Below are 24,443 nucleotides of genomic sequence, written 5' to 3'. Positions count from 1 at the left end.
GTAAATATGTGTACAGTGTGTGTACTGCCTATAATTATTATGTATATATAAATACACCCACATAGGGTGTATATATATATATATATATATATATATATATATATATATTTTGAAAATATACATGTATAAATAAAATAAATTTAAATCTATAAACGTAAATTATATACCTGCATGTGCGTGTATTTCAATATACATAATAAATATAGACGGTACACAAAACATTTCTTTTAAGGGAAAGGTCAAATAGATATTTAGCCGTCATTTAGACTAAATATCCTGTTTCACTTGGAATGTTGTGTTAGTAAAAATTGATTACTTTGGAAATGGTATCATCAACTCCCCCATAATTATAAAAGAGTCAAGTTTTAAATAGGAAAAATATAGAAACTTTGGTGAATTTTTTTTATTTTTTAGCACAATGCTACTGGTCTAATCGGATTCAATGATCTATGCTAAGCTATGCTAAAAGACTGAATCGGTAAAACTCAACATATTAAATCTGGGGGAGAATGAGCCTATTTGGCCTAAAAAGTGTGTAAGAGTGTTCTCTTAAGGATGTGTTTTTCACGTTGACTTGAATGTTTGCGGTTTAATCACAGTATAGATGGGACATTCTACTGTTTTATCTTTATCATCACATTTTACTTTAAGGCCCAGTTCTCGCTAAACCGTTAACTATGACTTTTGTCTCAACAAACTTGTAATTTGCTGATCATTAATAGTTAGCACGGTAGTTGTTTAAGTTTAGGTGTTGAGTTGGATCATGGACTATGTGTGTTTTTATAAGTACTAATAAATAGCTAATGTGTTAATAATGTCACCATCTTTACTGTTACTTTTAATAACAAGCTCATTAAGACAGCTTTTTGTCTTTTGCAGGATAATAGCGTGTCAGGGTTTGCCATTGATAAGTGGGCAAAACTGTGACCCATACGCTACGGTAACACTCGTAGGGCCCTCCAGGTGGGTTTATAAACATTTTTCATATTACATGTTCTATAAAATCACGAGTTTTACAGTAAAGGTAGAGATGTTTGCATAAAACATGATGGTGTCTATCGAAGTCGATACCTCAACAGTCAAAAAGCTCCATTGTAATAATTTCTAAATCAGTCAGTCATAAGACGGTTTCGGCCTCTCTTTTTGATCTAGGTAGAAATGAGTACATAACATCCGCTCTGATTCAATAATAACATCCTGCTCTCTGTCTTTCTGTTTCTCTCTCTATCTGTCTCAGGTCTGACCAGAAAAAAACTAAAGTGAAGAAGAAAACCAGTGACCCTCAGTTTGATGAAACATTTCATTTCGAGGTACAGACCCAACTATTTAGTGAATATTAACAAACGAATGTTGATCGAGGCATATTTATCCATATAGCGCATTTCATACACTGTGGTAGTTCAAAGTGCTTCACATAAAAGCGAGTAAAATAAAATGAAATAAATACATTTTCAAAAATCCAAAGAGTCAAAATGCTTAATCTCACAAACCAGAGTCCCCCTCCACAATAATAAGAAATGGAAAATTGTCTCTTCCAGCGTTTGAAAACCTCACACTCTTCTGCTGTGCTTTTAATTGTGCGTTAGTTAAGATGACAAAAATGTTTACAATAATGTAAAGGTTTTTATAGCGCTCTGACTCGGCGGTCTAACAACGCTTGTCGATGGCAAAATGATTGAGATCGCCAATGGAATCAAAGCGGGCCGGTTTACTCTTCACAGGAGCAGAGCGGGAATTAAAGCATGAGGAGTCCGTTTAAACTTTGAAACAGAGGGTGCTGAGATTAAAGTAGTGAAACATTTCATATTTGACAACTGTTTTGCGATGTAAATGGTAAACGACTCAATGGAATATTAAACTAGTCATACTTTATTTTTTTTCTCAGATTTGACCGTTTTTATTAAAGATGTTGTATACGAGGCATGCAGATGTAAATGCGTGTGCATATTTTACAATATTACGAAGAGTTCAAAATGATTACTTCTCAACTAGAATTAGACCTAGAGCTTCCTTGTTTTATTAAAGTTGCTATGAGGCATGGTGGCTGATTTCAAATGTTTGTGGCATGCATCTGTAGTGTTGGCCTGAAGTTCACCATTCACGATGTTTCGACAGGTCACAAGGTCAAGCAGTTACAAAGGGAGGTCACATTTTCACGTGGAGGAGGAGGACATAGAGAAACTAGAGATCAAGTGAGTCTTCTCTTCTCTTCTCTTCTCTTCTCTTCTTCTTTTGTTATAATGTTGTCATTGTTTTCTCTTTGCCTTTCTTGGCTGGTTTTGTTTTCTGTCATACGGTTAATCACAATTAAACACATCCACAATAAAAGTTTTTGTGTACGTAATATGTGTGTGTGTGTGTACTGTGTATATTTATTATATATGTGTATACATAAACACACATTCATTTACACACACAAACAGTACATATGTACAAATACATTTTATATATATATATATATATGTGTATGTACTGTATATGTATATATATATATGTATATGTATTTGTACATATGTACTGTTTGTGTGTGTATTTATATTTACTATATATATATATATATATATATATATATATATATATATATATATATATATATATATATATATATATATATATATGTAAACACACATATATTATGTAAGCAAAACCTTCACATTTGACAGCACTAGTTTTTTGTTTTGCAGACTTTCCTTTTAAAAATCATATTTAAACCACATATAACTGCACAAACCAAATATAGTAATCAGGGATGAATGCTTATTGGATTTGGCGACTGTACGTTCTGTTACAAATGTTTTGATGAATGTGGCTTTGATCTGATTTGACACGTAATGTGCCACTCTGAATTGTCCCATATAGCCCTCTGCAGAAGCTGACAGGTAAGAGTAGGTGAAACCACCAGACGGCACATTAGATCATGACACTAATTTGTGTGTGTGTGTGTGTGTGTGTGTGTTTATGCATGGTTTTGGTGTGTTGTTGGTTTTTTTATTTTCCACTCAAATGCAATTTATTTGTGTGCATGTTTGATGTGAGAAAAAGCTTCATTCGGTAGTAGAGAGAAAAATGACTAACCCACTTTGATGCAACTGCATCTGTGCTCTGCGTGCTGAATTTCAGATTCAGTTTGACTGAAAATGGGAGAAGTTCAAACGTGTGTTGAATACGTTGATTACAGAGTCCTGTTTGTGTGTGCGTGTTTGTACGTTAACATTTTAGCTAATGCGTGCTCTTTTGTAATCTCGTGCAGGGTGGAGCTGTGGAATAACGGTAACTTGGCACAGGACGTGTTCCTTGGAGAGACGAGGGTATCTGTGAAAATCCTGAGAAACGACCATGTCCACAGAGCATGGTAAGAACTCGCATACTCAGAAGTAGGACTGGCCAGTATACTGAATATTTAGTTTCTTAGCACTATAGAAGTATGCAATCGCCTTAACTTAATGCAATGTATTTATGTAGTTTAAGTTTCAAAAAATACGTTATTTTTCTACATACTGTACATTATTATTTGTCCTCTAAGCCCCGCCTTCCGAAACAGCTTGATTTTTGAAAAGCTCATTGTTCTAAAAAAAAGCGAGGTGTGCTCTGATCGGCCAGCTATCCAGTGCGTCGTGATTGGCCAAATACCTCAAGTGATTGGCGCAAACGTCCCGCCCCTTTACCATAACGTGATGCCGTGATGGAGTTCGTACGAGTCATAACTTTTTATAAAGAATATCTCTTTGGTTTTGAGACCTTAGTCTTTACAGATCTTCTTTATTCGCCAAGAGCTTGAAACACTCTAAAGGGAAAGGAAAGTTTTAAAACCGATAATATGACCCCTTTTAATAGTTGGTAAGGTAGTTAAGTTTAGCTATTGGGGAGGATTAGGGATGCAGAATAATGTCATGTAGAATAAGGCGTTAATATGTTCTTAATTAGCACAAATGAATGGCTAATATTGTAGCAATATGCCTTAACTTTTAAACAAAACACAAAATTCAGGTAAAACGGCTATTAAAAAAATCTATCTATAAAAAACCGTGGTCTATGTTTACAGTCTAGGATAAAAAATTTTTACTCAGAAATAGATATAAATAGTTGTTAGCATAGAATTAAACATTTATATTTTAGAAGTAGAAAGACTGAAATGGTATTTTCTTATATACAATATGCTAGTTAATAGTGGGAATTCACACTTTGTAAAAATGTTGTTTAAAAAGTTCACGTTTTAGCTGAAAATACGCTGCGGATCATTTATTTTATCATTTTGAAAATTCCTATTTTGAGGGCAAACAGAAACACTCTGATTTTCTTGTCTGTTTCTTTAAATGCAAATGAGCGTTTTCTCCCTCGCATCTGATTATCGCGTTGAAATCATGCATTTTTAAATCGTAGTAGTTTAAAAGTCTTGATGAATGGGTTTCTGAGTTTATATGTCCACAGCACACAAAAGAAAGCAAGTACTAAACTACAAATATATATATACACACACACAAAGACAGAACAGTTAGCGTGTTTTGCTCAAACTGGTAACCCTTGTCGTTTGTGATATGTCACCTTTTTCATTGTTAGTTCATGTTAGAGCAGGCCTGTTAAATAATATTAGCATATTTTTGTATTTCATTAACATGTTAGCAATTGCGTGCATAAACATCAAGTAACGTTTAACATTTTTCACTCAAATTTTAACACGCACTATAGACAAACTGCATGAAATAAAGATATAAAGGTGTGCCTGCACACACTTTAACGCGGTGCTGCAATATGCTGATCTCAGTGTCTGAGTGAGGTGTACTGATGAACCGATGAGGAAGGGAGATAACAGCCAATCCCAGCGCTGCACTGTCCTTATCTGCCCAATCAGGCATGAGAACACCACCTCGGTGACGTCAGAGCTTAAAAGAACGTACTTCAGCGTTACTTTACTGCGTCTTCACTTAAGTCTACACATCTATGACCAGTGACTTCAGCGATCATAATGTAGACCATCTTGGATAGTTTTTGTCAAAAAGCATTCGACAGACCGCGCGGGGGTGTGTAGGTGTGTGTGTTTTGGGCGGATTGCTTCCGTTACCCGCTTCCCTTGTGTCCTCAGACTGTGGATCTCGGCGTCCTGCCGGTAATGTTGTGTAAACATTGTATGTGCGTGCATTTGTGTGTGTGTGTGTGTGTGTGTGTGTGTGTAGACTGAGAGGGAACTTGTTGATACTGATCTGCATGTTTTGAATGAGGGCAGCGAGTCTACTGCGTGGGTGAGCTTTTGCATGAACCTAGCATAAAACAAGCGCACATACTCGCACACAGACGCTGACGCTCTTAAATACAATCTTGCCACAGTAATTCTGGTACTTTGTAGTTTGAGCAATGCAAATGACACAAAGGATAAAATTATATAGGTGTCAGATATGCACATTGAAAGGATAAGAAAATGCTGGTAGGAAAATGTTGCGGTTATAAATTAACACCGGGCGACAGATCTAACAAAAAATATACATCTTAAAAATGTTCAGCTTTTTGACACGCTCCACTGTTTAATATATCTTTATTTGATGAAGGATAAAGCAGAAATAATGTGAACAATATAATAGTATTGCAATTTGTTTTTTTTTTTTTATAGTTATTATTTGATTGATTTTTGTATGTATATATTGTTTTCTCGCTTTTATTCTTTTCTTTTGAATATATTTGAAAATTATATTTATTTCTGTGATGGAAAAGCTGAATTTTTAGCATCATTACTCCAGATGTAATATATTTGAACAGCATTGACAATAAAGACATTTACAGTATATGTTGAAATTTTTTTATTGTAAATAAATACTGTTATTTTGAACTTTTTATTCATAAAAAATTGCCAAAAAAAGTAAACATTTCAAAAGGTGAACAAATCCTAATGATTCTCTCTGTGTGTGTGTGTGTGTGTGTGTGTGTGTGTGTGTGGAGAGAGCTAGACAGAGAGAGAGAGAGAGAAAGAGATTAGTAATATACAGCAAGATTTACTTGCATATATTGAACTAAAGCTATATGAAAAATTATTCTATGAACATTTTTGACTGATGACGCAATGTTTAACCAGAATTTTCTGATGCAATATTTCCAGTCAAATCCTTGAAATAGTTTGAACTGATTCATGGAAACTTAACAAATCGAATGTTTTTGCTTTTTAAAATATCTCTTTCTTAACAGCCGTTAAGAAATTTAATGACTAAATAAAAAGATCTTCATAATCAACGTACTAGTCTACATGTTGCTTTATTTGTTTTATCGCCAGCTAAATAACTGTGAATATTTCCTATTACACTAACAATACAGCATATTAAACGGTGAAGCTGTGTAGCAGTGTAAAATGGCTTATTAAAAAGGGGAAATTGTTGCCGATTCGTGTTTTGTAGGTACCTGCTGCAGCCAAAAGGAAACGGTACAAAGTCTAAACCAGATGATCTGGGTTCTCTACGTCTGAAGGTAACCTACACGGAGGATAACGTCCTGCCCTCTGCCTGTTACTCGGCCCTCCGCAACCTAATGCTCAAATCCCCGGATGTCAAGGTACAATAGTGCCTTCCAAGACGTTTTGATACAAACCTTAAATGCGTGTTTCGCCCAAAACTGAAAGTTCTGTCATCATTTACTCATCCAAACCAAGTTGTTCCAATGCTATAAAAGGCAGCGGGTTGCCAGATACCGTTACCGGTTACAAGCATTCTTTAAAACATCTTCTGTTGTGTTTAACGTCCATTCAGGTTTTGATTTTAAATGGGAGTTTCCAGTTTGGGGTGAACTGTCGTTTTCGAACTATCAGTCATGCTTAATTAGCGAATATTTTTTTTATGTCTTTAGCCAATCTCAGCATCAGCGGCTCATGTTCTGGGAGATATTTGCAGAGAAAGTGTGGGGTACGAAGCGCTGCTTCCTGTGGTCAGACTGCTGCTCCATCACAACAGATTGCTGCCCTTTCTCACTTCTGTTGCTGCCCTGGAGCTGGATAATACACAGTTCAGTATCGCATTCACGGTTTTGGTTTGGTTTTGTTAATATGCACAGTTTCTATTTTAATTTTTTTACATGCAATTAGTTTTATGTACACACTTTGTTTCGTTTTGTAAATTAATTTTAATTTTCTCTGAAATGTTCTGCGTCTCTGCAGAGAGGCCAATACCATATTCAGAGGCAATTCTCTTGCCACCCGCTGCATAGATGACATGATGAAGATCGTGGGCAAAAGTTACTTGACCGTCACTCTCAAACCTGTTCTCAATGAGGTAAAACACACACAATTTCTTAAGTAGATTTTTTTTTTTTTTTTTTTACTCATAATGTTAACTGAACATCTATATAAATGCATTGAAATTTGTTGCTCAGTTTTGCTGCAGTTGCTAACTTTTTTTTTTCTGCATTCTGCTTATAAAGATCTTTGAATCAAATAAAACCTGTGAGATTGATCCCGTCAAACTGAAAGAGGGCGATAATGTGGAAGTCAACAAGGTGAGATGGCGTTTGTTTTTTCCGGGTTAGATTGCAGCTGTTGAAAATTAAAACTCCACTAACTGAAAAAAAAACGTGTGTGTTAAAACTCTCTCAGTAATGACTTCTGAGTGATTGTGTCTGATGTAGTTTTTATGTCTGTGTTTCTTTAATTTTACAGGTCGGGTGTCATAAACAGTTGAAAGAAATGCGTTTCTTTTTTTTTTTTTTTAACATCTCATGAGCATGTGTTTTTGTGTGCTTAGGAGAATCTTCAGGGTTATGTACAGAAGGTTTTTACATCTATAACCCAGTCCAGCTCCAGCTGTCCTCCTCTCATGTGTGATGTCTTCAGATCACTTAGACAGCTGGCATCTAAACGCTTTCCAGGTGAGGCTGCGCATGCACACCTCCGCTCTGGTTTATTATGTATATTGCCCAGACAGATCTTTAACTACCTCTCGCTGGCGTTCCCGTTTCAAAGCCTTTTTGATTCGCCACTAGGAGGAGCCATATGCTCAATCACGACTAACGATCTCTCTTTGCGTTTCGCACCACAGCGGATCCTCACGTGCAGTACTCGGCGGTCAGTAGTTTCATATTCCTGAGGTTCTTTGCCGTGGCTGTTCTCTCTCCGCACACCTTCCAGCTGAGAACCCATCACCCTGTGAGTGTGCGACGAGAAACGCCACGTCACGGCTAAAAGCAACTACCTAGTTGTAACAAACATCATTTACTTCCTTTTTTTTAAGCATGTGACTCATTTACTTATGCCAGGAAAGACCCGCTGAGGCTCTCCGGTCTTCTAGCAGAATGCTTTCAGTTAACAGTATTTGTCATTTGTGAGAGCAGACAGTAATTATCAGTAAATGAACGCAAGTGCTTTGAAGTAAATATGAGTTGGTAAAATCACCTAACTTTTTACTTTCTGTTCGCTCAGGACCCCGAAATTTCCCGTACACTTACGCTTATCTCTAAAACCATCCAGTCTCTGGGGAGCTGGGGCAGCCTTTCCAAGAACAAACTGGTACGTCAGCTATTAGTCATACGGTGTGCTTTTGAAAAGATTTCCACTAGATATAGAGCCAAATCAGAATATTGAACTTTTTTTTGGTTTTTAAATTTCTGTTTTCGTTTCTCTTGTGACGATTTTGATCTGTTTTGTTTTTTCCAGTCTAGCTTTAAAGAAACCTATATGTATGATTTCTTCAAATTATTCCAAGAAGATGAATGTATAGAAAAAGTTAAAAAGGTAAGCTGCAATCATGTTTCTTTTTATTCACATTGCTGTTACGAATCGATTGGGCTCGTACTTTAGATGCTTGTGGGGAAATTACATGATCTTTTTTCCCCATAGATCAGTTAATTTATCCAGAAATACATTTACATACAGTTCTGTGAGGACGTTTTTACATTTTAAATTAATTTTTTTTGTAACTTTTTTTTTAATAAGCATATGTTATTGAATATTTATATATATATATATATATATATATATATATATATATATATATATATATATATATATATATATATATATATATATATATATAAAAAATATATAACATATGCTTATATATAAAAATGTTAAAAAAATTTATTAAATGTAATTAAAAAAAAATTATATATATATATATTATATATATATATATATATATGCATGCTTTTATAAGTTAACATTTTTTCATGTGCAAGTAAAATGTGTTATTATTTTTTTCATTATATATTTTTTCATTAGGGTAACATTTGATCTTTTCTTAAAAATGCTGTCAAATTTTAGCAACACTTTACTTTACTAAGCATTTATTTATAATAAATTACACATGGCTATTAAAAGATATGATGCATTATAATTATTCATAATGTGCATTGTAATACGTTGCAAATTATAAGCAAATTTTAAACGTATTATAATGTATAAATTGTGGTTACAGTTATTGATGATGAATGAATAGTATAACAATAAAATGGTAAGTGTTATGAAGTATTAACTATGATTATGTCTATTATTCAAGAGATTGTATGATTCTTTATAAGGTGCATTACTAATGCATTTATACTACTTTTATTGTGAATTTGTCATAAAGGCTGTAAGTAAAGCGTTAACAAAATGTCTTTTTCAAACAACATACAACCTCCATGAGTAAAAAGGTAGCGCATGTCTAGGAAGCTAGATATAGATATTAAGTATGTTGTAATTAATATGCTAGCATCGCTCAGCTCTCGATGTGTCAAAAGCATTTTGTGTTTTAAACCTATAACTTTTCTTCTCTTTTTTCCCCAATTAGTTCTTAGATGAGATCTCCTCTAACGTAAGCAAGGAGTCCAGTGGAGTGGAGGACTCTTTTGTGCTGAAGGAGGGGTGGGTGAAAGATTAGTCAAAAGAATCGATGAGTTCGGTTTTTCCACAAAATCTAACAGTTAGCTGTGTGCATCTGATTTTTAACAGAGAGGTACATAAGCGGGCCCAGGGCAGAAAGCGAATAGGAAAGAAGAACTTTAAGAAACGCTGGTTACGAGTGACCAATCAAGAACTGTCCTATCATAAGCAGAAAGGTGAGCGATCCGTTCTTTCGAGCTGCGGTCTGCTCCATGATCCAAAGAACCCTTGTTTGTCAATGTTTCTAAAATGCGGTTGTTGAAATAACACGAAAAGCATCCCTGCGTTTTTGGGTTTTTTTAGCTTGTCCTCAGTTTCACATTCTTGTTTGTGTAGCTCCTGTACATGCAGTGCGGTCAGCCAGTTCTGGATGTGAAAAGTTCTGTTTCCCCCTTCTTGATTTTCACTGACGTCGGTGGATTTCGTGTATCGAGTACTGATTATGTGCGTGTCCGCTTGTGATTTGTGAAAATAGGTTGGACAGTGGCATATATAATGATGATATAATGGATGTAGGATGTCACATCCATTATGTCAGCGTTAGCGGTAAAAAAAAAATATGAACCAATATTTCCTGCTCTGTGCATCATGACTCAGAAGTGTGACAGTGTTAACAGAAATATTCATAATAGTATCCTGATTTAAACCTCAGTAACAATAACGTATATGAGTTATGACGTACAGAGCAGGAAATATTGGTTCATTTTATACCTCTAATGCTAATATAATGAATGTGATGTAAATTAAATTGCAGAAATTAAAAACGTTAAATTTAAATAATTTCTCAAAAGGAAAAAATGTTGAGCATGTTAGTAAACTCTGGACATAAAAGGGAATTATTATCTTAAAACGATATAATAATAGTGAGGATATTAAATGTATATATTGATCCGTTTGAATAGTGAAGACATATAGTTTTCCATTGATGAACACGGGAAAGAATAATATTAGTAATTTATTAAAATATTTATTTAAACCGCAATGGACAGCATTGTTCACCTACCGCTAGAACGATTGTAGTTTTGGATTAATATTTTAAAATAATAATTTTTAATACTTTTGTTTAGCAAGGACATGAAAAAAGATAAAGAAACTTTAATGTTTAAAGATATGTTCTAAATAGAAGTTCTCTCCTTTCAAACTATCAAAGAATAGTATAAAGTATTATGGTTTCCGAAGAAATATTAAACGGAACAAAATCTTTTCATAATAATTTATAGAACATGTTGGCACGCTGGTGCAGAGGTTTTAGCTTTGCTATGACAGTAAAAATTGACATTATTACAATGGGAAGTTTATTTTTAACTGTAATATATGCAGTATTAGAGACTTGTTTGAAATGTCTCGCTGATCATGAACGTTTTTTTATGATAACAATTTACATGCATTTACATTTTTATACAGTTTTGTACATTTCCACATTTTTGAGGGGAGTGATTTAATGAATCACCGAATCTTTGTTTTCTAACCGATTCACTGAACTGGACGGTTTAAAGGAAATGATTTCCAGGCATGAATCACACTTGCCATCTGCATCAGTGTTTTTGAATAAGGACTCCGAGATGAACATTTCTGTTATCGCTGTCACACTTATGAGTCATGGACGTACAGCGCAGAAAATAACAAACCGATGTAGAATGACATCAGCTTCACTGGATCCTAACCATTTTAATTCCCACATTCCCTTAAAGCGAGCCGTCCTGTGAACAGCAGCCGTGTCAGTTCCCATGGTGTAATGTGAATTTCAAGGTGACCAATTGCAAATCTGGATGTCCCCGCATGATGCACGTTTACCGCTGTTGTAATAATAAACATCCTTCGGCGTGATAATCTCAAATGAAAGTCGGCATGGAGGCTTGACCTTCTTTTGCTTCCTGTTGGGCGGTCACAAAGCTGGATTACCGTTCTTGTCTTTTCCATGGGAGAGCTGAACAAATATACACAACCGAAAAGAAAACAAGATACCTGTCATAAGTTCAAAATAATTAAGATTTTCTCTTTTTGAAGTCGCTTAAGCGCACCAAGGTTGTATCTATTTGATTAAAAATATAGTAAAAACTGTGAAATATTTTTAATATATTTTCAAGTGTAATTCATTCCTGTCATAGATAAACTAAATTTTGCTCCAGTTTATAGTCAGTGTCACATGATCCTGCAGAAATCGCATTAATAAGAGGATGTTGACTAAATAACAGGAGATGCGGTGCATCTGTATCCAGAGAGGCTAAAAGAGTTGTTTTGATTATCATCTCGGTTTTTCCTCTATGCATTTTAGATTTTCCACATTGCTCCTTTTTATTGTATAAATTGTGTAATCTTATCATATAATTTAAGCTCTTGCGCTGGGAGTGACTCTGGCAGAATGCATGTTTCTTGTTTCTGTTCACACAAATAGGAACAATTATAATGTTCGAACATTAGTTTTGTTTCTTGTTAGAAAATATGACTTAGCTCATTTAGGTAATAACAAGCCGTTCTTTTAAATAATACCAATAAAGGTATTTTCTGAGGAAAATTACTTTTATGGACTGTAGCAGTACCTGTTTTCTATTGACCTCAGGGCCTTTCATACCGCTAATTGAATACTTTTTGGGAGGTTCGCACCGCAGGAACTAGCAATGGTTTTAGTTCCAGGTACTTCATTTGGAGGAACTACATTCGCTTCTACTTCAGAGCAGGGTCTAAAACGGTTCCAGGAACCATCAGTGTACACTGATTGGCCAAACGCACTCAAAACGCTGGCATTTTTAAAAAGCCATGTAAAGATTTACTCCACGAACATGGAAGACTGAGAAAACTAATATTACCTGTTGTCTTCTGTGCTGTGTTCTTTTCTCAACTTGGATGAGACGTAACACTGCAAGTTGTCATGAAAAATGCAGTCTCTTATCCCAACTTTTTGCTCTTGCAATTGCATCAATTGTGCGATCTTTATTAGTAGGAAACTTATGACGCACGACAAAAATACCTCTGATTACGGTGTCTTTAACTTGAATGACAAGTAAATTACACTGTCAAGGTCCTAAAAGCATAAGACATTGTATAAAGAATATAACGGCTTTATATATGAAATAATTTGTCGCTATAGCACCATTTTGGGGAATATAGGAAAAAGCGTACGATCTTCTACGTCAGCCGCAAACAAAAGGATACATTTTGTGCTTATATTTACGCTTTGATTTGAATGCAAACGGTGCATCCCTTTCTCATGGCATTTTAGATTTGGGGTGGAGTAAACCATTAAAAATATTAGATGGCGTAATATTAAAAAAAAGTATCGAGACAAATGCCAGTGGATGTGATTCTACACAACTTTTTGCTAGGACACTCATTAAAATTAAGGAGAACTGACTCCATACGGTAAAAATCAGTTATTATTTATGCAGGAGTATTCTAGAATTTATTCTTAAAGCATGAGCTTAGAATTCATCTCCGCGTCAGGGAGCTCAGGTTGCATTTTTAGTAGACCCTGCCTTTTGACCAAATGCGCTCACGTCACAGTTAAAAGAGGGAGAGAAGCTAATAACCGATGGTTTAATTTCCTCTTATTGGATCAATGGAGGGTCATCTTCTAGACTCACGGCCACTGAGCATCTGGACTAAATGATGGACTGTCCTCTGAAGACGTGCAGCTTTCATTTGTAAGTTTCCTCCAGATACCCGTTCTCTGGCGGTCATGGATGTTCGAAGGTGTTTTTCACTGGCTAAACTCGACCTGACCTGTTAGGACGGTTTAACGGTTGGAAATCTCAATGGAAAGGAAATCAAGAAATGCTACAAGGGTTTCATCATTTAACAAACAATCAGTTGAGCTACGGCGGTCATTTGGCTCCACAGACAAAAGTTGCAAAAGTTTTGCTTTGCTACTACTTCCACAAGTAAGTGGAACATTACCTATTTTTCTAAAAGTTATATACATGCATATGTGTATTTATATTACATAATAAACACAGTACACTTACATATATTACATGCATATACAATTTTTTTTATTTTGTATGTAATCGTGGGATAGTAACATAACTGTATACGTTGTCTTTATCCACGAATCCAAGAAGAAGAAACCTAGGGATGAATTAAAACTCGGCAGGGGAGCCTGTCGTCTTCTGATTTCATACTGATGAGAATTCCTGATACACTTTCAGTCTGGGGTGATTGGATTGTAACAACAAGCCTTCCTTTTAACCTTTTACTTTTATCCTTTTTACAAGAGTAAAATCTGAGAAAGCAGTTAAACAGGCCTACTGAAATCCAGCGAAAATACATGTCTACAGCGATTAAGCATTTACTAAAAGACTAGGTTTGAGCCACTTACTCACATTTTACCCCTGCTATAAAAGTGAAGACGTAGACATAAACCATGATTTACTTTATGAATCAATTTGATCTCGGTTCCCTCAAAGGAAATATTTTAATCACTTTTGAGGACAATTTTGTCCCCAAACTACAGCTAAGAGTTTTCTGCTGCTGTGATTTAAGCGTCTTCGTATGCCAAAGCAGAAGAATTTACAGTTAAATGTGAAACCACCGATCTTTAATGTTTGCCCTTTATCTTAGGACGCTAAAAGCCATCTGCTTGTGGTGTTGTACATACCTGGTCAACGTTCGGGAAGAAGACTGATTGAATAGAACAAGATGAGCTGACGTGGCGTGTGTGGCTCTAGTTCTCAAGCATCTGTGTACTTTGGCTGTTCTGTGGTCAAAATGCTGCACGTCAGCGGAGGAGATGAAAACAGGAATTTTTCAAATGTGTAGAATGTGCTTGAGAAACGGCTGTGTGTTAATATTGGCACAGCAAGTTGGCTATCAACTCCACGGATACAGCCCGACTAGACCGAGTCACGGGTCATTACAGATTATCTTTTGAGATTTAATGTTCGCCTGAACCAATTTTCCTCGATGTTGGTTGATTTGTGTAGGCGAAAATAGACTCGTCCCACCGGTCTAGGCTCTGTATTTACGTTTATTGCACATTTAATGATGCGTGCCGTTCATCAATATCCACAAGTGGTCAATTTTGGCAAAGTGTGAATTATTAATTAATTGTTCTGTTTCAACGGCATGGATAAATGTATCTTCGTATTTTTGTACAGGGAAAGAAGCGCTTTGCGTCATTCCTGTGAAAAACATCCTTGGTGTCGAGAAACTGGAAGAAAGTGCCTTTAACCGCAAAAACGTGAGTAGATGAGTGTGTGTGTGTGTGTGTGTTTATCTGTCTTTTTATATTGTTTTTTTATACTGGTATAGCATGGCGCTAGCAACAAAAAGGTCATGGGATTAATGCACAGGGGACAAACATAAAAATGAAATTGCTAATTTTGTTTCACTTTTGGATAAGTTTCTGCAAACTTTTAGTATGTTAAAAGTAAAAGGTTATGATAAAAGGTTTGTAATTCCAATATTATTTTTAAAAATGTTTTCCAATCATTTTAACACCAAGGCTGCGTTTGTTTGGCTGAATTAGCCTTGGTATGTAATTGGAAATGTAATTACTCCAAACTTTTGACTTTTAGCGTATATGTAATATCCTCCCTCTTTGTTTTGCAGATGTTTCAGGTAATCCATTCAGAGAAGCCTCTGTACGTGCAGGCGGGGAACTGCGTGGAGACCAACAGCTGGATCGAGGTACTGAGTCAGGTCAGCCGATGTAACCCGGGAAGGCTCAGCACATTTCACCCATCTGCTTACGTGGGTGGATACTGGTTATGCTGTAAGGAGGCCAATGAGAACACCCCTGGCTGCAAACCATGCACTGCGTGAGACATCTCATTATTTCAATTACATTTTAGTGCTTATTCAGATCAGATCAGTTGTTACGTTCTTGTTTTTGATGCCTGACTTTGTCTTATAGGACAGTGTTGGCTAATATCCAACTGGATATCGACTGTGACAGAGAAACCGAACGAATCTTCTCCTTCTTCTCCTCTAACCGCTCCAGACTACAGAAGATGGAGGGTGCGTAAAGCCTAAAAACATATCTAAACTGGCTCCATTTTCTTTCTTAATGCACAGTTTGTGCTTGAATCGTCAGTGTATGTTTTTTCAAAATCATTTCTGTTGATCCAGGATATTTTCCTGTTTCATTCAGAAACAGATTCACTTTTGTCATTTTTATTACTACTAATGTCCAGTTTTTATGACATAGCAGTAAAGTTGGTTTATTTGTCTGCCTACAGATGCCTGTGCCGGCATGTCAGTTTATCTTGGGCAGCCGGAGGAGTGTTCAGCCTTCACTATACAGGACCCTAAAGAGACCTTCCGTACTATTAAAGAGCTTGGAGAAGTACTGGACGATCTGAAGGCTCACCACGACTCAAAGGGAGCGCTAACTGATGAACCAGGCACTATGTAAGACACCCCAAATCTATTAAAATTGGCATGAATTAACTAATTGTAATGTGGATTTTTCATTTAATTGTATTTGCTGAAAATGTACTCACTCAAGATGTACAGTAGATGAGTTGGTCTCTTTATTGTAACAGGTTTCAATATAGCACGCATTATATATATTGCTCACCGTTGGATCCTCTGTAGTGAATAGGTCCCGTCCTCAAACCTACCTGTACAGTACCACCAAACCAGTCCCTAACCTTGCCGTTATCCCACCTCATTAGGAGCAGAAGTGTTTCACAATACAATATGAAGTGATGATTTAAGAAGGATGATTTAAGATATGTAGTACTGTTTCCGGGTGTATTTTGCTTACAGCAAGTAAAATTATCCATCAGTGGGATAAGTAAAATATTCTTAAAACAAGAGTATTTCACTTAACCCCAACTGGCAGATATGTACATAAAATGCATTTAGATAAAAATACAAAGTGATATATATATATATATATATATATATATATATATATATATATTGTATAACTTCATTATGGCCTATAATCTTTGGTGTAATATGCATTCATACTTGACATTTTCCCTACTATAACATATCCTCATTTGTAAGTCGCTTTGAATAAAAGTATTTACTAAATGACTAAATTTTAAATATTAAAGGTAATTATCATCATAAATATTATTTACTTCTATTTAGCTATGCTTCAGGGACATTCACCAATCAAGCAGTGCTCTTTGATCTTTAAAGTAATATTGATGACAGCAGTGCTGGCAAGAACAGCTATGGATATAAAGAAGAAAAGGTTGCAAATTAAATAAATAAAGGAATAGTTCACCGAGAAATGATAATACTGTCATCATTTACTCATTTATTTTTTTCTTTGTTCCGCCGAACACAAAGGAAGATATTTTGCAAAAGGTTTGTAACCAGACTGTTTTGGGTCACCATTAACTCCCGTCGTATTTTTATTTTTTTTTTCCATACTGTGGAGACCCAAAACAGCCTGGTTAGAGACTTCAAAGTATCTTCCTTTTGTGTTCGGCAGAACAAAGAAATTTTAAGCAGGTTTGGAATTTGGAACTACTTAAGGGTGTGCAAATGATGACAGAATTTCCAGTTTTGGGTGAACTATTCCTTAAGGTTGTTCTCTTTTTATTTGGCCATATTATGTGGGCTGGCCATCGGGCCTCAGTGGCTTTCTTCTAGGACAGATAAAAGAGAGCTGTGATGAATTTAAAATGCACACAAAAGGAACAGTGGTATATCTCTGCCAACATTTTTTTTGTTATTATTCTAATAAATCAGTCAGTTAACCAAGTTGGAGTCTGTTTCAGCATTTCAGCGTTTTATTACTGTTTTGACATAAGGTTTGAGGTACAGATGTTTTCGGTGGACTAGGTGGAAATTTTATTCTTAAACTATTATGACTGAAATATTACATTTATATTTTTATGTGCCACTAAAATGCTTCTGTAAGAGAAAAACTCATCTATACCTTGGCTGGCGAATACATTTAAAAGTACATTTTCAGCAAACTTTTTTTTTTTTGTCAGTTAGTCCATTGTTATTAGATCAAATGTTGTCTTTGTGTGTGTGTGTGTGCGCGCGCAGTAAAATAGTTTGACACTCTTTTTACTTTAATTTATAGCGAGAATCCTATAGTTGGAAAGACAGCGTAACGTCGTGACTGCAGGACCAGGTGGTACCGACACAGCCACACAAGCAGAGGGCGCTGTGTTTGTTGACATAGAGGAGGACCTAGACGAGGACGGCGCTCTGACTGTGCTCAGAGAAGCGCTGCCCTTCCACGTGTGACTGGCTCTCACCTCTCCAGCGGTGGCCTGTCTGGAGTTACAGCGAACTTAGAAGAACTTGGCCAGTCAGGAGTCGAGTTGCGTGTCCGTGAGTTGCTATCGTCGGAAAAAAATCTAGCTCTTTTCTCTGTGAACCTGTTCGGTCTCTCAGTTTATTACGACCGTTTAGAAACCTCAAACGCCAGTCCGCACAGTAAGAAAAGATTCCAATCACCTCTTATCCATTCCTAAACAGGCTGTGAACGTCCAGACACCAGTTTGTCTGAGAAATTATAGCTGCTAAAATAGTCTTTGAAAGAACTCAACCTTCACATATTTCAGGCTACTGGTCGTCTGATGTTTTGACAAGTAAAATGACCACGTTAAAGGGAATCTTTGTTGTTCTTTATAGTTCTAGTATCATCCCTCTCACCCATCCCTATGAGTGTGCGCGTGGTTTTCTATCTGTAGTGGATAGAATTAATCTGCCTTATAAATTCAGTGGAGGTACTTACAATCCCACACTTGTGTATGAATTAGGGACTAATGCAGAAGCACTTTAGATATTTGGAATATTCCAGATGAGATTGTTTTAGATACGTCGTATCAACCTTTTTTTCCCGATATCGATCAGTTACATGATCAACTCTTGTGTAATGTTCTGTAGATAACGTTCATATCCTGTAGATTTTTACTAGCTATTTTTCTTACGCCAAAGATGTTGTTTTGTAGGTTTTCATGACTTGAAAATGGTATACGTTAGGGGTGTAGCGATACGCGCGTCATGTATTGCGAGGCTCATGGACATTTTCCAGATCAAACTGATCGTCCTTATCCCCTTGTTAGTGGGGACTAGTTATGCTAACAACAAAAAAAACAGCTGACGCGCATCATGCTGAAGATGAGGAAATGACATCACTTCCTTTGACAAGTGCATTCCAAACGGCTACATAATGACACGCACGTGCACTGCTCACTCCAAAGTGCCCACTAACAAGGGGATAAGGACGATCACGTTAATTGGGAAATGACCGTCAACCGTACGATACACGTGTCGTTACGCTCCTGGTATACATGTAGTTTTTTAAATACAGAACTTTAAAAACAAAAAAGGAAAATGGCTATCTATATTTCATGGACGTACATTTTGGGAGCATCAAACATTTTGATAAATATGAAGAAGATTTCATTCAATCAATTTTTTTCCCCATACAAACAAAGGCAAATGTTTGGATATTTTATGGTATGCTCTGTTCCAAAAACCCAGTGAGCTGCCTGCAAAGATGGCATTTTAAGGTGCCAAAATCGTGCTCACAACACGAGATCTTTTAACGAAAATCCAATTGGCAAAGGTTGCAATCCCATAATGCACTGCAACAATCAGTGGAAAAAATTATCATATAGGCATTTGAGAAACTGCTTTAGTTTTATGCTGTACTAAAAAGCAATGATAAAATAGAAACACATTTCTAAATATTGATGTTTGCCATTTTTTTGAGTAATGAGCTAATAGCTTAGCAACATGCTAACGGTGAAGACTAATTGGAATCGTTTGGAGTTGGATTTAATGTTTTGGTTTTTTTTACAGTTTGCATGCTGTCTTAAAACATAATTGCCGGTATCATCAAGGCAGCTCACTAGCGTTTTGAATAGAGCTATAAACATGGATTGTTTGGTAAGAATGCTGTTTGATACGTAACAATCACCTGCATCATGTTTGTTGTGTCGCAATTGTGTTGTAGTTACGTGGTGGAATCGTCAAGTCATTTCCTGACAACCACCTACTGTTTATTACAGGTCTACACATTCACAGTTCTGTTTTAAATGACCCCATTCTCGACTGTACAGAAGGGTTTTCTGTGTCTTTGCTGTAACATTGGAGACGATCTGCTTGGCATACTTGTGTTTTACTCGTATTGTTAAAAGTCTAGATCAGCGGTTCTCAACTGGAAGCTTAAAAAGTCAAAAACGATTACAAATGTTCTGCAAGGGCCATGGACTTGAATGAATACACAGTGAGTAATGCAAACAATAAAATGCACAACTGTGTAATAAATAGCGAGTAGTTGAGATGGCGAAACAAGATGTTTAATGCCAACCTCGATAGGCCCATTTAGACATTTTGTTTCCAAGTGCCTTTCTCAAGACAAGATTTAAGATTCGAGATTTATCTTGAGATCTTGCTTCAGGCATTTAACCAAAAACCAATTGAGAAAAAAACAATTGACTTCAGAATAACGGATAGCTTCGTTTCTGAGTTTTGACCTAGAAAAATACATCACTGCAGTCTATAGGTATGATAAATTTTAAAAAAGTCGTTTTTATAAGCACCTGTGTGAGAGGTTTTTATAGAACACCGCTTGTAAAGTTCTTCGTTATATTACAGTTGTCTCAAACGGTTGCCTTCTCTGGTCCAGATATGGATATATGGCCTTTAAAAAAAGTGATGACAACTGACGCTTGTTAAAAGCTCAACAAATCAGGCAGATGCCAGCAAGGACGGTTTGAGAGAAAACCTCCTACAGACATTAAATACGGGTTGCAGTGAGGACATGACTTGTCAAAACCACAACGTTTTGAGAGTTATTGGCTGCTGAGAGCATGAAACCAATGAAATTTTTGTACGATACAATTTTGGTACTACGTTGGGTCACCAGCTGATGTCCAATATAAACTCGGTGTCATGAAACAAAACCACTTGGGAACCACCAATCTAAATAAACACAAAAATAAAAACAACGTAAAATGTGTGCTTAGCATGATCACTTTTCACGTTCTTTCAAAGAGACACCTCAGCAATGTGAGGGGACTTTGGCGTAGCAGAGAAAGCTAATTGAATACTCCGCTATTAGCATTCCATTCTGAACGAAAAAACACGAGTAAAACTACAGAACATGAAGTCTACATTTGTGAATTTCAATCTCAACCATTTTTTTTTCGTAAACATTGCATTTTGAAAGCTGAAAGATTGTATTGAGCATTTAAAAAAAAAGAGGTCCGGACGAAATTTGCCAATTCAGCACGAACAATTATGCAAATATATATATATATATATATATATATATATATATATATATATATATATATATATATATATTTGTATTAGGTCCATCAGATATGTCTAATTTGTGTGTATTTATCTTTTCTCACATGTGATGTGTAGATGTCTGTAGCGCACTGTGAACTGAATGTCATCATGATATGTTGGTACGTGGATGTTCATCTGGTACTCTGCGGCTCAAGAGAGCTTCAGTAGAAATGTGGTACTGATCATCCTCACTTCATAACTGTGGTAGAGCAAAGAGCCGTGTGGGCTCGCTTAGCATTGCGGTGGTACCGCAGACCTCCTCCATTCATTAGACTTGTCGGATCAAATTTAGTGGTTTTCTGTGTATTCGTGTAAAGCCTTCTCTCCCACTCGTCTCTGAACTGGGCATGTTTTCATCTCGTGTAAACGTACAGAAACCATTGCAACCAGCATCCAGTGGCCTTTAAAACCTCCCCCAGACTAAAGGTTCTCTTTAACATTCCCGATTTAGCACTTATCTTCGAGTCGACGGAACAATACAGACAATGTCATTTTTTTTCGAATGTATACCGGTACGAATTTACACTCGCCATATCGTAATTCGTTTCAAACCATGACTTTGTGCTCGAATTCCACCCTGTTTCCATAATTGGGTCTGCAAGTCACCTTTTGAAAACCTTGTAGTTTAAATAATGCATTTCTTAAATTATTATATTTTTAGATCAGTAATGTAGGTCTGTAAAACTGCTATAAATATTTGCACAAATTTGACCACTTTTTTTTTTTTTTTTTGTCTACCCATTCCCGTTCCTTTTCCAATGTATTACTAATTGTACTGGACATGTTTGCTTCATTTTGTTATTTAAATGTTTTTATACCATTATTTTCACAATACAAGCTCACGTAATTCCTGTTATTAGTTCTGTGGAATTAATTTGCAATAAATATATTGTTTGTGTGAATCTTGTTTTTGTGTGTATGTGGGACATCAGAGGCTTTAAACCAAAATTGAGATTTGAATGACTGTCCAAGTTCAGATCAGTGGCACACTATTATTTGAATAGATCGTTTATGATGTAGAGCTTTTTAATTACTGTTATTTATTTAGAAATATGCAATTTATCCACATTCAAAATCTAAGGACGCCTCAGTCAAAAAATACATCCACATGCATAAATCAGGAAACAGAGACGAGGGTTTTTCTGTAATACGAAATTGCAGAAAAGACAGAAGAAAATAATTAAATCATTGTAAATAATATCACAACCGGCCGACTAATCACAGAACATAAGATGCGTCAAATCAGTTGATTTGTGTTTAAAAGAAAGCACATGTATGAACTTGGCACGTTTTTAACAAATTGTGATGACCAAGATTGTTCAGTTTCTCAAAGAAATGCTGTAAAATATGAACTCTGGCAATTGTCTTTACAGTGCACATGGTGGTTGCATGTGGATTTCACTGGACTGAGCTGAAGACATGCGCAAACTCTTCCAAATTCCAGATTTCTGTACGTTTCTTGTCCAGGCTTTTTCCGCGGCCTTTAATGTATGGAATATCTACGTGGAGTTTCCCTCCTTCTCCTCGCGTGACCTGTGATTTAATTGTGTATTATCAGAGGCCGGGAACCGCTCCAGTGCAAATGAAAATATACGGCACGGTATTGTTTTCATCTCAAACATTTGCTGTCAAGAATGATACGAGCGATATCGGTCGAATTTAAACATTGCAGAGGATAAATAGAAGTCTCATCGATCGCGAAACCATATGGTTCCACTTTACTAATATCGCTCCAGTAAAGCGGCTTTTATCTCTCACAAAATCGCCGGCATTAAAATTAGCTAGTTATAGGTCTGCACGTCACTTAAAATGTGGACTTTGGTCTGTCCCATTGTCGGGATCCGGACATTCTTGATTCGACAAACATCTGTTTGAAATAAACAATATCCTCAGTATGTCTTTACATTTGCAAAATGCATAAAAAAAGGAACTAAACCAACGTTTTGTCTTTTACTCTCGTTACTTAGTCTGTTAAAATGCATTGTTAACAGGTTTCTAAACTACGTTCAGTGAAAGTTCAAAGCTGTAACATGGTTATGTTTTTTAAAACGAGCCATAAAAAGTTGGCGCCTAAATATTGAAATTCACAATTGTTTGCCAAAGTTAAACCGATATAAATTTTATGTTTTTGTTTTTTTTTTCCAAAACAGTTTAGTTTAATGGTTCAGTAAAATCTGAAGGATGCCTTTTATCTTCAAACCACGGCGTGTTCATCCACCGTCCAGTCGCAAAACTTACGTGACCTTCCATTGCCTATCTCGCACCTTTTAATGGGCAATTCGTCGAAGGCCAAAAACAATACCTGTTCTCCATCAAAGTTATTGCTATATATAACAATCAAGAAACGCAAAATGGGGTTCAGGAAACCGCAATGCACATAACACGTTAAACAAATTCCTGCAGAGCTTAAACAAAACAGGAAGATGTATAAACAATAGAGGAACGGTGAATATTTATATAACTAGTTATTGTACAGTGAGGTGATGTAAGGTTTGTGAATATATAATGACGGATGATCAACAGATTTCTGGATGCAAAAAAAAAGAAGAAGTACATTTTCCTCCTGCACCTGGATTTAGGACATTAAATAAACGAGGCTGTTGACTGTTGAGTGGCTGAATGCATTCGAGCGCTCCTCAGCTTTTGGCCTGATAAGTCGGACTTAATTTCTATAAGTAAATGTTTTCCATTATATCATTCAGAGTAAATGTTTTCCATTGTAACTGTTCCCTTCACAATCTTTTACAAGGCTGTCAGACTTCAAGCCGATGCAGATGCAGACTTTTCATCTGAACAACATTTGGGACGTTTTTTAAGATAAATTAACCTTTTTTTGTCTTTGGATAGTAGTCAAATTTATAGACAGATTAATAGACAACTTTTTATAAATATAATGATGTTAACGTTTATAATATCTTCATGCCTTACAGTCACGTTTTAGAGGAGATTAGAGTTGGGAATTTATATATTTCTCATTTTGCGATGATAAAAGCAATCAAACAGTTGAGATATGTTATATAGATTTATCCTTAAATATATCATTCGCATCATTAAAACCAATTAGCTAATACTTGAATCTGAATTCATAATATTGCTATTATTACATTGCTTCAAATAGAAAAGATGATCATTTTTAATGCATTAATAAAGCGTTCAGATAGATCCCTAGATTTTGATATTTCATTGGTCATTATTCGGTTACATTTATTACAAATTCATATATTTTAAATAAATCAAACCTTTTATAAATAATGAAAAATGTCAGATATATTTACATATTCTGCAGAAATCTGATTATGGCTAGGATAACTTTGTATCCCATGTATATGTAGTATTCATATTGCATATTCATTATAGTGTCTGTCTGTGTCTTATATAATGTTTCTGATTA

The 24,443-nt window shown here is 35.8% G+C and overlaps 1 protein-coding gene across 2 annotated transcripts in view; it reads left to right on the top strand.

The window, feature by feature from the left end:
- rasa2 (RAS p21 protein activator 2) overlaps nucleotides 1–21,954 on the top strand; it is a 40,471-nt gene extending 18,517 nt beyond the window's left edge. For both annotated transcript variants that reach the window (XM_043264500.1, XM_043264501.1), the window contains 19 exons: nucleotides 880–963; nucleotides 1,238–1,310; nucleotides 2,116–2,192; nucleotides 3,251–3,352; nucleotides 6,378–6,531; nucleotides 6,823–6,977; nucleotides 7,130–7,244; nucleotides 7,393–7,467; nucleotides 7,713–7,836; nucleotides 8,007–8,113; nucleotides 8,387–8,473; nucleotides 8,621–8,698; nucleotides 9,735–9,808; nucleotides 9,896–10,002; nucleotides 14,920–15,002; nucleotides 15,374–15,582; nucleotides 15,678–15,781; nucleotides 16,003–16,174; nucleotides 17,820–21,954. In XM_043264500.1, coding sequence (XP_043120435.1) covers nucleotides 880–963; nucleotides 1,238–1,310; nucleotides 2,116–2,192; nucleotides 3,251–3,352; nucleotides 6,378–6,531; nucleotides 6,823–6,977; nucleotides 7,130–7,244; nucleotides 7,393–7,467; nucleotides 7,713–7,836; nucleotides 8,007–8,113; nucleotides 8,387–8,473; nucleotides 8,621–8,698; nucleotides 9,735–9,808; nucleotides 9,896–10,002; nucleotides 14,920–15,002; nucleotides 15,374–15,582; nucleotides 15,678–15,781; nucleotides 16,003–16,174; nucleotides 17,820–17,850 — 2,011 coding nt within the window. In that variant the 3' untranslated portion in view covers nucleotides 17,851–21,954. The remainder of the gene's footprint in view (nucleotides 1–879; nucleotides 964–1,237; nucleotides 1,311–2,115; nucleotides 2,193–3,250; nucleotides 3,353–6,377; nucleotides 6,532–6,822; nucleotides 6,978–7,129; nucleotides 7,245–7,392; nucleotides 7,468–7,712; nucleotides 7,837–8,006; nucleotides 8,114–8,386; nucleotides 8,474–8,620; nucleotides 8,699–9,734; nucleotides 9,809–9,895; nucleotides 10,003–14,919; nucleotides 15,003–15,373; nucleotides 15,583–15,677; nucleotides 15,782–16,002; nucleotides 16,175–17,819) is intronic.
- Nucleotides 21,955–24,443: the final 2,489 nt, after the last annotated feature.

Source organism: Puntigrus tetrazona, chromosome 18 (genome assembly GCF_018831695.1).
Source record: "Puntigrus tetrazona isolate hp1 chromosome 18, ASM1883169v1, whole genome shotgun sequence".
In the NCBI taxonomy this organism is placed as follows: Eukaryota; Metazoa; Chordata; class Actinopteri; order Cypriniformes; family Cyprinidae; genus Puntigrus; species Puntigrus tetrazona.
Note: the sequence above shows the minus strand (reverse complement) of the source record. Positions and strands in the feature narration are given on the sequence as shown.